The 15,014-nt window shown below is 40.0% G+C and overlaps 1 protein-coding gene across 3 annotated transcripts in view; it reads left to right on the top strand.

The window, feature by feature from the left end:
- Positions 1-15,014, top strand: part of EXOC6B (exocyst complex component 6B) — a 620,807-nt gene that overhangs the window by 451,948 nt on the left and 153,845 nt on the right. For all 3 annotated transcript variants that reach the window (XM_059188040.1, XM_059188039.1, XM_059188041.1), the window contains one exon: positions 12,571-12,644. In XM_059188040.1, the coding sequence (XP_059044023.1) occupies positions 12,571-12,644 (74 nt within the window). The remainder of the gene's footprint in view (positions 1-12,570; positions 12,645-15,014) is intronic.

Below are 15,014 nucleotides of genomic sequence, written 5' to 3'. Positions count from 1 at the left end.
AAGAAGTTCCCATAACATTCTAATCCATCTGCTACCTTTAGGTGGAACATACCTCATACATCTCAAAAAATTGATGAGAGTCCTAGTTTTTATAAGACATTTTAAAGGAAAAAAAATTCATGTCTCTCAATCATTACTTGCTCTGGCATTTCAGCATTTAACAGATTCTGATTTGAGTTAAACCATCTAGTCTACTTTTAGCATTACAAATTATAAAAATTTGTCTTTTTTTCTCTCTTTCTCTATTTTATCAGTATATGTATATGTGTGTGAGAATGAGAGAGAGGAGGGAGAGAAAAGTTGAGGAGACCTGAATGTCTCCAGAAGATCACCTTAGCATTTCCAATTTTTATATTTCTAAGATTGGAATTTAGAAAATATGAGGGAAATATCATTGCCAACATTTCCATTTAGAAAAGCTAAGTTTCCTATGTTTCAATGTATAGAATTTTGTAAGTTTTGGCTATAAGATTCTGTGATTGTGGTTGATCTATATTTTACTTCTATTTTCCACTCCTTTCCTGGGAGGAGAAAGGGGTATGGTAGGTCACTGTTGAATTGAGACCTTTCTCTTTGTTTGATCACTAAGTAGCTGTGAATAATACACTTAATTTCTTTTAAAATCTCCTTACTCATTTCTTAAATATGAATGGTTTGGACTAGGCTATCCAATGGAAATACATGGGTAGGAGTTAGCCTCTCAAGGAGGATGTAGGTTAGGAAGGATGTACTGTCTAAGGCAGATGTTCATATAAATTCTGGGAGGAAATAAAAGGTGTGGCGTATTAGAGAACTAAAACTAGTTCATTATGACAAGAAATAGGATGAAATGAAGTAGGATAGCCAAAAGGAAATGATGAAAATATAATCCCTGCTAGCTCGTGGAAGACTTATTGAGAAGTATATACTTCATTCTAGGTACATAGGGAGCTGGTCATGTTTTATTGCATGAACGCAACATGGTCATTTTCTGCTTTAGGAAAACCACTGTGGCAAAATTGTGAAAAATGCATAGAAGAGGGACAAGCCTAAATATAGGAACTAGTAGGGTCACCAGATAAAAACCAGACACCCAGTGAAATGTGAATTTCAGGGGGGGAATTGAATTTCAGATAAACAGTGAATGATTTGGGGTGCCTGTTGGTTGCATAGCTGTGTTTGGCTCAGGTCATGATATGAGGGTCCAGGGAGTGGGCCCTGCATTAGGCTCTCTGCTCAGCAGGGATCCTTCTCCCTCTCTCTTTTCTACTCCCCATGCTTGTACGCTCGCCCCTGCGCAGTCTCTCTCACTCTCTCTGTGTCAAATAAATAAATAAAATCTTTTTAAAAATCAGTGAATAATTTTATGTAATACTGCATGGTCGTGCAAATGTCAGGTAAGGTAAGGACTGGAAAAGTGTTGCTTTAGTAAGAAGGAAGCCAATGTAAATTCTAGAGACAGTACTTTTGGTGGAAGTTGGGGTAGTAGAAACCAGATTACAGAGAGGTCAGGAATGAATAGAAGATAAAGAAGTTGAATCAATGCTTGTAAACAGCTCTTTCAGAAATTGAGTTTGAAAGTGAAGAAAGAATAGGTTATTTCATTGCCTCTGAGAATTTCAGTCGTTATTTTTCTTTATGTTGCCCTAGTTCAGCCTAATGATTTGGACTGTTTAATAGCAAATAACACCAAACATTTTATATAATGTAACTGGGAAGAAAAGAAAAATAATTCTTCCTTTATTTTCTTTGTGGGCATCAGTAAAATTTGCCTAGTCATTTTCCTCTTCTTTCTGTCATCCTCTTCCCTTTCTTCGGAATGAGGTACCTTTCTGGAGAAATTCAAATAGCCATTTTCCACCAAATCCCAGCAGTCAGCCTGCTTGAGACCTGCCCTTTCCCTCTGAGTCACTGGAATCTCATTGTCAACTGTTCTTCTGTCAGCGGATGGAAACAGGTTTAGCCAAAGCCCCTGCCTGGACAATTAACCAGGGGAAAGGGTGAGGTTCTCTACTCTTGGCTAGAAAAGCATTTTAGAGAGCTTTTCAGCAAGGATCATTTGAACGACCAGAGTGCTTTTAATACTTGAAATGTTCATTTATCTCTTACACCTTCTGGCCCTTACGATAGTCCTTTAAAAGCACCAGTGTATCACAGAAAGAAGTTGCTTATGTGCCTTCAGAAACAATTATTTTCATTTCCTTTTCTTGCAGCTAATGTAAATTCTCTTTAAACACTCATCTCCCTCTCGGCAGTACCTAGGAGTTAAAATCCTTAATCCTTCTTCTAGAGCTCCATAGCTGTGTTGGAAGTCCGTTTCTTGACCTTTACCTAGTAACGATCAGCCCAAGGGCTCAGGTTGCACAAACAGAGATTCTCTTCTTTTGTTTTTGTTTATTTCTTTGTTTGTTTTAGGGGGCAAGGAGAAAAGGGAAAACACACTCTAACCTGAGTTCTCAGTGGCACAGTTTACGTTCTCTAAGTAAGATGGATCCTGAGGTCCCACATTTAGGTCTTGACCTCTGTAAGTAAATCCGTTAGCCTATGTAACCAGAATAGTATTTATGTTGATATTGATCTAATGCAAACATTTAGCATGGATGTTAGATCATTGTTTTAATACTTTACATTAGATTTCCATTGTAGGGGGAAAACTTCACAGCAGATAGTCAAACAATTTCATGAAGCAAAGAAGCAAATCTAGTAAATATAGAAAATGTTAACTTTCTCTGGGCAAGATACACAGAACTTTTTACTTGGCCATGTGAGAAATGATGTCTAATAATGAAGCCTTGTTTTAATTTAATATCTTTAAATTTTTAATTCAATGAAAAAATGACCATGTAGAGGGGGGAAGCCTATTATTTTATTGTATCCAATTCTAGTAATTTTCACATTAATTATGCGGGGGCATGTTTGTGGCTATAGGCTGGATGTTAAAGTGGACCCCATATCAAGTTCTGTCACACTTGATCTGGATGGGACTTTGTGTTCCAACAGCAAATCTCTGACACCAGTTGCGTGTCCTACATTTCATTCCAATTCTAGCACTAACAACCTGGAGTTATAACAGACCCCACAAGTTAAGGAGTCAGTCCCATAAGACTGCCTCTCTTCAGACATCAACCACAAGTCTCAGATGTCCAAGCCACTCATACTTCTTCGGAGGTGACTGCAGACTCAGGGTTCCCCATGCTCCGTTGGTTTCAATAATTTACTAGAAAACTCTCAGAAATCATTTAAAGTTCTGTACTACGGATTATAGGTTCATTATAAAGGCTGTAACTTGGGAACACCCAAATGGAAGATATGTACAGATCAGGGTCCTGGGGAGGAGGAAGACAGCACAGAATTTTCACAACCTTTCCTCATTAGAGTTTGGGCATGTCAGCCTTCCAGCACATCAATGTGTTCACTAATCAAGAAGACTTACTGAGCTTCAGTGTCCAGAGTTTTTGCATTACATGGGCATGATTGAGTAAGTAATTGGCTACATAAATGAAATCAATCTCTAACCCCTTTACCCTTGCTGGAGACTGGGGTTGGGGCTGAGCTTTGTCTTTAAAACTGAGGGCATACTTGAGCAATCTTGTTAGTGTAAACATAGGTGTGGTCCAAAGAAGCTCATTGTGAATGGCAACTCCAGTTGTTCAGGAGCTTTCCAGCATATCTGAAACTCGATTTCTGGGGGAAAAGACCAGATATGTTCTTTACCATATCACAGAACTCAAGAATATATTTGATTTAGTCCTATAGCTTTAAGTAAGTGAAATACCTTCATTTTACAGCAGAGACATCTGGTACTAAAACCTTACATGATTGGCCCAAGGTCACATAAGCAGATTTTAGAAAGGACTAGAATCTCATCTAATGATACATCTATCTTTTGTGGACATCAGCTTACATTATGAGACTTAGTTTTCCTAGCATATTGTGGGAACATCTATGAAATATATATCAAAGAAATACTAACTACTCTCAGTTTGGAAAGAATTATATTAATATAATTTAAAAAAATAATCTAGCTTTTTTAACTTTGGAAACTTCCCATGTGGAACTTACCTTAGTCATTTCTCTGACTTTCAGCATTTTTCATAGTGTGATATGATACTCGTCCACCATGTTTGGAGTTCTGATAGTGAGTCTTGATCCTTTTCCTTTTAAGGAATCAGCATTTATTTTCTGTTGCACATTATAAAATGTTTTGCAATTATAGATCAGGATTGTCACTGTCATCACTGGTTGGGGAAACTGAGGCAGTAAACTTTGCCCAGAAACTTCCATACTCATCAACTGTCATCATTTGAAAAAATGGACACCCTACTGCTTTTTCCAAAAATGATTTGAGATCACTTTCAACAGGGTAAATTGAAAAAATAAGTAAATTAGGTACTAGAGCTTCCAATTATCCATAGTTTTCCTTCCTGCGGTTTCCATTACCCAAGATCAGCTGTGATCTGGAAGCAGTTGATCCTCCTAAGGTAGCATCAGAAAGTCAGTAGTAGACTAACACTGTGTCATAAAGCCCACATCTCTCATCTCCTTTATCTCATCACACAAGCATTTTATCTTCTCATGTCATCACAAGAAGGATGAGAATTGTACAATAAGATATTTTGAGAGAGACACCACATTCACATAACTTTTAGTATAGTATATTATTATAATTGTTCTTTTGTAGATCTCTTACTGTGCCTATTTTATAAATTAACATAGGTATGTATGTATAGGAAAAAACATAGTATGTATATATGGGGTTCGGTACTCATCCACTGGGTGAGTTGATACATATCCCCCCACAGATAAGGGGGGCAGATGTGTAAGAAAGAAAAAAATGGGTTGAAGAGAAGAAAGATGAGAATACAAATATCAGGATTAATAGAGAGGTAATAGAAAAATGTGTTGACAGGAAAGATGAAGAATGTATTATACAAAGTATGTAGCTCCCTGAGGGCATAGGAATTATAATATATATAATTATATATAATATTATAATATGAGCTGAGTAGAACCCATTGTATAGCATCATGGGCATTTGCTTTAATCCTAATTTCACAGCCAATGTGAAAAATAGAATTCAACCTGCTGTGAATTTTAGGAAGGGTCATTCTTTGTCATTTCAAAATCTGAAGTCGTTCTTGGGCAGAATTAATTTAAAAAAATTTTTTTTAATTTTTGAGAGAGAGAGAGAGAAAAAACATGAGCTGGGGGATGGGCAGAGGGAGAGAGAGAGAGAACCCCAAGCACACTCCCCACTGTGCCAGAGCCCAACACAGGACTGGATCTCACCACCTTGAGATCCTGACCTGAGCCGAAACTAAAAGTTGGACAGTTAACCAACTGAGCCACCCAGGCGCCCCTTGGCACAATTAATTTTAATTTACATACATTACAGTATGATGTCATCTAAAGTTGTGTTGTCCAATGCTCTAGCTACCAGCCTTAAGTGGCCATTTGAACATTTGAAATGTAGCTAGTCAAAAAAGGAGATGTGCTGTAAATGTAAAATACATACTGAATCACCATGCCCAATGTGAGACTTGAACTCACAGCTCTGAGATCACGAGTCACATTCTCCACTGACTGAGGCAGCAAAGTGTCCCAAACATGAATAATTTTAAAAATATTAGTTTTGCTTTTTTTTTTTTTTGTTTAAGATTTTACTTTATTATTTGAGAGAGAGAGAAAGGGAGAACACAACGGGAGAGCAAGAGGGAAAAGCAGACTCCCTGCTGAGGAGAGAGCCCGATGTGGGACGGATCCCACGACCCTGAGATCATGACCTGAGCTGAAGGCCGACGCTTAACCGTCTGAGCCACCCAGGCACCTCTAAAATATTAGTTTTGTGTTAAAATTGAAATGCATGTATATATTGGAGCAAACAAGATATATTACTAATTTTAAATTAATTACTAATTTTAAATTAAATTTTGTTTCTGTTTTTAATGTATCTACTAGAAATCCTACAATTACATATGGGGCTTGTGTTTCTTTTTGGACAGTGCTTTTTTAGAAATTTGATTTTTCCCTGTTATGTTAAATGACCTGCAGAATCCTTCTCCAACTTCTTCTGTAAAATTTCAGATAGCCACAGCTTTGTGTATATGTTCATGCAGCAGAATCATCAGTGCTGAACAAACACATGGATAAAATTAAGTCCTTAAAAGCATAGTAAAAATGCCAAGGATATAAAGTTACTACTTCAGAGCACGAGTCTTTCTCATCTCTCAGGAAGCCCACCTCTCTCATGGCAGAGACTCAGCTTTCCAGAGATTATACACAGGAGCTCTGCTGATTGCTAATTGGGAGAAGCTTCTTTTCACCCTAATTTTGAAATATACATTATGCAGTTGGCCCTTGTTTTGTAAAATTGTGAAGCATTCAGGAACTTTAGAGGAAAATTATGGCTTTGTACCAATCTGCATATTTTTATGATTTTATTATTCCTCACTAAGTGGGGAGGAATATTTAATATGCATATAAAGGGAATATTCGCTTTTAGACATTCCAGGTGGGGGATGCATATTGAAATAATAGAAGGACAGACCCAGAAGGATCAGATTCTAACTAGGTCACTGACTTAACCTTTTGGGCTTTCATTTTCTCATCCGCAGGAATCCTCAGTAGTTAGAAATGCATCCTTCAGCTTTAGGATTATAGGTTGTAGACTTGAGTCCTAGGTCGTCTTCTGCTATGCTTTTGGCTATTTATTTTTCTGTGGAATATTAAGGTAAAGTCCATTGCCATGGGCGTGACATTGTTCTGCCACTCGGTACGGTCCTCACTTTCCTCAACCCTTCTTCCTCTGCAAAGAACCACACAAGGCAAAAGTCACTCTGTTTAATTTAGTGACGGCAGCTACGGATTCTTATCCATCATTTAAAGTATTATTTCTTCAGACGAAGAACAGCACTTTATTTCCGTAAATGCACCCAGTGTCCCCTGGGCTCCATGACATGGTAGGAACTTCTGCCATCGCTGTCTTTTTAAACTTGCATGGAATTATTTTTTACTTTGCTTTACTAGATTCAGCTAACCAGTTTCATTAGACTGTTTACTGATTCTTCTTATATGTTAAGTAAGAAGTAGAAATCAGCTTCTCTGCTTTTCTAGGTTTATTCTGCATAAAACAGCTTTTCTCTCCAGGTGAAAATGTGCTGTCACTGACACCAGTCATGAAAGTGCCAGGACCATCCTTTCCTCTCAGCGGTACTGTCGGGGGACAGCCAGGTGGAGACAGATGGACCCGTTAACATAGCAGGAGCGAGGAAGTTCCTTCTTGCTGGGGGCCGTTTCTTCGCTAATGGGAGATTAATTCTTTCTTAATTAAAAAGCCATGTCTCTCCATCCTAGCTTTCCGTGGTCTTTCAGAGCAAAAGGAGCTTGGAGAATTGAATTTAGAACAATAAACACGAATAGTAATTGTAAGTCTGTTTGGAGTACCGGTTTGGCATTCGGGATCAGATTTTAGCATCATCACTTTTCATCAGGTTTCTCTCCCAGAACTTGGAGAATCCGTTCGAGTGAGACTGTGCTCTCCTCTGCCCTTCTTGGGGTTGGAGATGTGGTGAGTTTTATACTTAAGGTGTGTAAAAGCAGGGAATAATGTGCAGCCAGAGTTCCTTCCCTGACTAAATAAAGCTGTGTGGTTTTTATGATCACGTGTCCATGCAAACACACTTAGACCCGTAGAATCAATGGCATCTACAAGGTGTTCCCCGCCCCCCCCCCCCCACAACTCCTTTTCCTGTGTCCTGGCTGTCTAGCTCCTTCAGTCATAATTCTAATTCCTTAGGTTCTGGCCGACCTTTCTCTGACCAGCAGGGCCCTGAGTGGATTCCCTGGGGAGTCTTTCAGCATCTCTCTGTAATTAGCTTAGTGGAGCTGCAGAGAAGTGATGCAAGAAGGGGTTAGCTTCCCCAGAGCCACGCTTCCAAGTCTGGCACACCCCTCACTTGCGGCCTCAGGGAGCCAGATACCAGGAAACCATTATGTGAATACAGCAACAGCGGCTCTTACTTTTTCGATCCCACAAAAACCACATGTGACCTGACATGATCCTAAGGTATAAACAAGTACCCAGCGTACTTTGGGCTCCTAGGTACGGAGTTTTCTTTCTCACCTGGCATTTTGGCCAGAACCAAACCTCGAATCCCTCTCATGGGGGCTGATGATGGCAATCTTCATTGTGTGTCTGACCTGAACGGTTGCTGGGAGCCAAAGTAAATGATGTATCCAGGGACCCTCTGGTTACTGTTTTGCCTGCTGTCTTCACAGCTTCCTCTTATTTAAACCAACTGTGGTTTCCTCCAACAATTGCTGTTTTACCTATTTGTCAGATATTGTGCTAGTTTGCTTTTCAGAAATAAATTTTATCGGAGCGCCTGGGTGGCTCAGTGGGTTAAAGCCTCTGCCTTCGGCTCAGGTCATGATCTCAGGGTCCTGGGATCGAGCCCCACATCAGGCTCTCTGCTCAGCAGGGAGCCTGCTTCCCTCTCTCTCTCTCTGCCTGCCTCTCTGCCTACTGTGCTCTCTGTCTGTCAAATAAATAAATAAAATCTTTAAAAAAAAAAAAAAAGAAAGAAATTTTACCTTGTTGCTCTTCTTCTTTTGAAAATTGTTCTTGCCCCATGGACAATTTGCATAAAGCAGATCTGTCATTTTGTGACTCTGTATACCCTTAAGAACATGATTGTTCTCCTTTGGTCAGTTCTAAAGAACTGCTTTTATTTTCTGTTTCTCACAACTTGCTCTTAATAAACTCCCAGATGTCCTATCTAGATACACAGATTATAGACTAAGACAGTTATTTTGACTTCTCAAAACCCCTTCTAATCTGACTCTACCATTTTATTCTAATTAAGGTTTTATGGTGTTTATGGTTTTTTTCTTCAGCCAAATGTGAATGTACCAGATAACTTTAAAGTTTATTTAATTTTTTTTCCTTTCCCCTCTGAGTGACAGTGTTATTTAATTTTAAGATCAGCTTTCAAGAAGTCTAGAAAGCATTTTGAAATTAATGGAATACCTTCTTTTTCTCTTTTGGTAATTTTATATCACTATAATATGAAGATTATTAGGAATGTGAACCTACTGGATATTTTTGAGATGTTAATATTGTTTTAAAAAATGATTGCCAGATCTCATAGACTTAAGTGTATGTAAGAATGTGAAGGAGTGTTGACTATTTGTTAAGCAAAATACTTTTTTTGGTGGGGTTTTCTTTCCCCACTTGTGCCTTCACTTAACAATATACCTTCTTTTCTGTAACTTTTACACTCCTTAAAAACATTTTTTTTTAAGATTTTAACTTATTTGACAGATAGATCACAAGTAGGCAGAAAGGCAGGCAGAGAGAGGATGTAGCAGGCTCCCTGCTGAGCAGAGACCGTCCCCCCCACCCGCCCCCATTCGGGGCTTGATCCCAGGACCCTGGGATCATGACCTGAGCCAAAGGCAGAGGCTTAACCCACTGAGCCACCCAGGTGCCCCAAGAACAGCATTTCTTTAACTTTTGTTGGCTCACCAGCCCTCTGAGAATTCAGTAAAGCCTTTGAAACTTCTTCCCAGAGAACTGTATATTCACACAAAAAACTAATTGTAATGATAATCAATTATGATATGCCAGGCATTTTGCCAACTGCTTTGTATGTGTTATTTCATTTAATCCTCATAGTAGCACCATAAGGAATGTACTCTTTTCTTCATTTTTGAGAAAAAGCCGTTGAAGCTTTAAGGAGATTAAGTAATTTGCCCATTCCCATAGACCCCATATCTTGGGCTCAAACTCTGCTAGTATGACTTCAAAACCCAGCCCCTCAATCATTGTGCATCTGGTTTTAAGGAACTCATAAATTCCTAAATCCTGCTTTTTGATACTCATGTTAAGGACACATTACCTGTTGCAATCCTCAGACTTTCGTTGGTAGTGAAGAATATGTGTGATTAACAAATCTTGCTGTTTTTGTAACTTATTTAATGAATAAATGAGTATCTGTTGAGTATCTACTATTTTAAATACTTGTTAGGTTCAGCAGTTTGGTCCTTATCCTTAAGGAGTTTCCTTATCTAATGAGAAGACAAGAATTAGATGCATAAAACAATGAGGTAAAAATACAAACATGAAGTCAAATATACGATCATTAGACATTTCCGTAAACTGTATGTGAAATCAGTCTCTACTTTGCCATACCTTGATGCAGTTGTCGCTCTTGGATTCCTTTTGATTTATAAAAGGAGAATCAAATCCAAAAGGCCACCCTGTCCTCTGGGAAACTGGAAGATTCGGTGTGTCATAAAAATGTGGCCTATAAAGTCAGACTGTGAGAACTAACATGTGTCACATCTGGATTCCTGCGTGGCTTCGGCAGCACCGTCCCAAGGCCCCAGGGATCATGCTCAAGATGCAAATGTGAGAATGGTTAGCAGCTCTCAGGCATTTGAACCACTTATCCCAGGGTAGTTCTGCTGAGTCGGACATTTGTAGGTAAGCAGAACACCTTGATCGTGGCTGCCTTTGACTCAAGAAAGGTTTCCACCGACAAAGAGGACTTCAGTACCTCAAATGATTCAACAAAGCCTCAACTCTTGCAGGAGCAGTAGGGGAGAGCTACTGACCTTGGATGAAACCAGCAGGCCTGGGAAGCTTATTTAAGTTGACCACTGACGATCAGGGTTGTCAAAGAGAGTGACTGTGGCTATAATTCAAAGAACTGCTTTCTGTAAGAACAGAATATGGGAAAATTGTATGTCTGACTTGAACAGCCACTATCTACAAGGTTAGCTCACAGAATGGCTTCTGTAAGATAGGAAGGACAGAGGTGGCCAGGCATTCGATTAACATGGCCCTCATCAAGTATTTGTACGGTTGTAGGATTTTACTCTTGTAAAACTTGAGTCATTTGGGTTGTAATATCATAGAATTAACTTACAAATGGTACTTGAATTTTCTTTTCAATGCAAATAGAAACCTAGTGCTGCTAATCATGCTAAATACAATTTCTCTCCTTCCACTTAGGAGAGTCATTTTTGTTGAAATGTCTAAAGTAAGAATATTTTGTGTGCAGTGGTAGAATACATCTGTGCTATATGTTAGCTTAATAAATTGTATTAAATTGTATTTCACATGATGTTTCCATAATCCCTGCAACTTAACTTGTTAGCATTATTTTTTTTAAGTGGGACAAGGATGTTATGAAAACCTATTATGTCTAAGAAGCCCCAGATGGAAAATATTATAAAAAAAAAAAAAAAAGGAATTCCTATAATTGTTCACAAATCATCATTTAAATCTATCCAGCTACTGGATGTTGCAAGTAGTTTTCCTTAATTTCAGAAGAAAAGTATGATACCGAGTCTGTATAATTTCTTAAATTCATTCCCAGAGAAAGAACATAATTGAAAGGAAAACATTCCTTTTCATATTTGCTTTGAGCCAATACTCGAGTTATTTTTGAGGTAAATAGTAGATTGATATTAAATGTCTATCGCACTTTGGCTTTACAGACAGAATTCAAGACATAGTAACTATCCGACTCTTGAATTTTCTCTCTCTCTCTGTATGATGTGTGTGTGTGCGCGCGCGCGCGCGCATGCACGCATATGTGTAGGGAGCTTAAACGAGACCTTTTGATTTCATAATAAGCTGGGCTTAGGGACGATAAAACTTGACATTCTTAACTGTAACTACTGTCTGTCCCTATAGCCCTGTGCAATTGTCTTCTTGTTAACGATGTACAAGACAGAGCCATAAACTGAGCTTGTACCCAAGGCGCTAGTGTAAATTGCAAATAACATTCATGTGGTCTCTTTGACCAAAGACTAAACTGTGGTAGCAGGAAGAGAACAAAGAATTTTCGGGAGTGGAAAAGAAGTAGAAGTCAAGGACAAAGAGTACACCAGTAGGATGGACATGTGCAAATGTTCCCTAAGCTTTTGCAGCGAGATTTATTTAGATGGGCCTTTTCATATCTGCAAATACTCCTTTGCTCAAGAGCTAAGCAGTAGATCCGGACAGCTTCTGCGGGGTGTGTGTGTGTGTGTGTGTGTGTGTGTGTGTGTTGGCAATAATGTAGTCATGAGATAATACAAATAATCAGTGAGGGAATAATTAATGATGTGGCAGGGAATATTTTTTGATAAATGCTTGGGGAATGAGGTGACAGGCGTGAAATTAGAAAATTCCTTCAGCGATCTAAAATATAAATAGCTTTCGGAACTGAAAAGAGTTTCACAGCTGAAGATTTTATTGTGTTGAGAGGAAAAACTTTTTTCTCTCCCCCACTCCCTCCTCCTTTGCAAGTTGTTTGTCCATTCACAAAACAAACACTCTGAAGCCCAGCGCGGCTCATGGGAATAAATTTCAGGTCGAATTAGTACAGTTTCCTTGCTGTCAGGATGCTGGAATTAATGGTGTTTTGATGACACGAATTTTGAAGGGCAAACAAAGAAGCTGAAGGGAGAGAGACATGACTCCTTAGAAGCTTGGTCCTCCTCTCCCCCAGCCTCTCTTGTCTTCCCTGTCATCCGTCTGCCAATCTCCCTGTCCATGGTTAGTTAAAGGCGCTTTTTATCCTCTTTTCTTTCCCACAGAGTTTGCCAGATCCGGCCCGGTGCCTGGGTTCCAGGAGGACACGCTGCAGTTGGCCTTCATCGACTTGAGACAAGTAAGTCTTTGTGTTTTTGTTTTTTGTTTTTCTTTTAAGATGTGTGACTGAAGACCATCAGGTCTTAAGGAAAAGGGGAGGGGAGGGGGATTGGCGTTGGCGATTCACACTGGAGACCTAAGGGTTTTTCCCTGTGTTTGAGGCCACCTCTTTTATTTAGCTATCTGGGATCCTTAGCTATGGTGGAGTTAAAGGTTTTGTGGGTAGAAGGAAAGGCAGGAGGTGGGCGGAGGGACCCAGAGACTAGAGGGACTCAAGTGACCCTCAAGTGATGTGACCCATTGTGCTCTAGTTGGCTTCTGCAGACACAGCAAAAAGATAACTCGGCAAACCAATGCTGAGCAGGTGCACCGATGCAGAGACTGCCTGCCCGGAGGACACTTTTGTCTGCAGAGAGAATGAGGGCGGCAGCATTTAAAGAAAAATGAAATATTTTACGTTGTGGATTGTTGGTTTGGCTTGTTGACTCTTTTCTGTTGCCTTCCTTATGTCTTCCCAGCCCCTCCTTTGTAGAATGTGGTCAGCCATGAGTGACTAAGTGGTGTTTTTAGAAGGTGATTAGATTAGCAAAGGCCCCGACCTGGTGGTGCTAACCTGGCGGGCAACCCTGTTAAAGTAACGTGGGTGAAAGCCGGTACTCAGCCATACCCGAGTTTCCCAAGCCCGGCGGATAGAAAGAGTCATTCTGGAGGGCTGTGGCTTGCAGATTGAAATGGGTAGGTTGGTAGGCCTTGGTGGTTTGGGTGGAGAGGAACAGGATGGGCGGGGGCCGAAAGAGGGAGAGAGTTAACTGGGCTCTGTCATCTCTTCACTCTGAAGATGGATGGGGTTGGATAGAAAGTGTGAATGAAGTAAGAATCAATGACTGATGCTTCTCTCCTATTAAAACAATCTTTTTTTTTTTTTGTCTGTTTTAAAAAGGGGGCTGGCTTTGTTTCTCCTGCCATAATGATGCAGTGCCTCTTGTTTTCAGAGCTGACATAGTTTGCATTCTGAAAACTTTTAGATGCCCAGAGTATTTCTTAAAGCTATAGGACCCCTTGTATTGGTAGGCTCCTTACCACTGTGACTCGATTCATGCCGGAACAGCTTTTAACCCATAATGGATAGCCAGAGCTACCCCTGCATCCTTGTGGATGGGTGGTGTAATCTGTCATCTGACGACAATTCTGGAAAGCCCTGTTAAGCAGAAAACAGAAAATTGTCTCTCTATAGACCCGCCAAAGTTTGAGGATTCAGGCCGCGTCCCAGAAACGTGTGTCAACTTAATATTTGGGGGCCGAGTTGGGGGTTCTCCTACACATAAAGGCTTTCCCAGCATGGTCACAAATGGAGCCAAGTATCTCTCTCCACACTGAAGAGCTTCCACCTGTGGATTCAGCCACTTAACAGAGACAGGTTTTAAGCCCTTGGCAGATGTGAGGCTGAAAGATTGGGATTTTTGCTTTAGGGTTTGGGGAGTGTTGTCTGTTGCACTTTTCTCCCCTGTTTCTTCTCAGAAACTTCTGAGCCAATTGGCTTTTCTTGGAAAGCAGACGCTGAATTTCATTGGAGAGACATACCCAAGGAAAAATTTTTCCTTTCTCACTATTCATGAGAGGGAAGCGTGGTCGCTCTCTCTAGTTTGTGGTTTTGGTCCCTATGGAAAGCAACTAGCGTTTGCAGAAAATGTTAACTAAGGGAGTGCGTTAGACAGCACAGCCAAAATAGGATGTATCTGAGCCAGGGAAGAATGCTCAGATTCTTGTGAGCTCTCAGCGAGCGCTGTTATTTACCCTTAAGTTCCTGTTTGCCATTGCATTTCTGTTCTCAGAGTTCCTTTTATGAAATTTTAGCAGGAGAAACCAGAACTTCAAAATTTTACTCCTAAGAAGAGTATGACTCTTCTTATTGAATCTATCACCTGATTCCTAGTTACGGCCGTCTCTGTTAAAACAGCTTCAACTTTTCTAACCTAGGTCATCTGGAAGAACTTCCCAGGTCTCAGGCTGAGGCTCAGGAGCAGCGGGCCCCAATAGGTTGAATCATTGTGAAGAAAATGATCCCTCCACAGCCCAGGCTGCAAATATTAATCTCTAGTCATTCCCATAGCTTATTTTACACAAACGTCCTTTTAGAGGGAGACCTCTTCTGAACTGTGGAGATGCTCAGACCATAAGGAGAGTGTGTCTTGGAGTGTGTCTCCAAAAGAGATAGGTTGACTTTGAGTGAAGCACGATTAAGTGTCTTTGAGTATATTGTCCTTTTGCATGTTCCCTTTGGAATCCTGTAATAGGGTTATGGAATTTTGGGGTTGGGGGCCAATTTCGAAAATCATGCAGTATAACCTTTGGCTTGATACCTGAAACCCTGTACAGCACCCCAGACTAT

This window comes from Mustela lutreola, chromosome 9, assembly GCF_030435805.1.
Source record: "Mustela lutreola isolate mMusLut2 chromosome 9, mMusLut2.pri, whole genome shotgun sequence".
NCBI lineage: Eukaryota > Metazoa > Chordata > Mammalia > Carnivora > Mustelidae > Mustela > Mustela lutreola.
The sequence above is the reverse complement of the archived record's forward strand: the minus strand, read 5'-3'. Positions and strand labels throughout refer to the sequence as shown.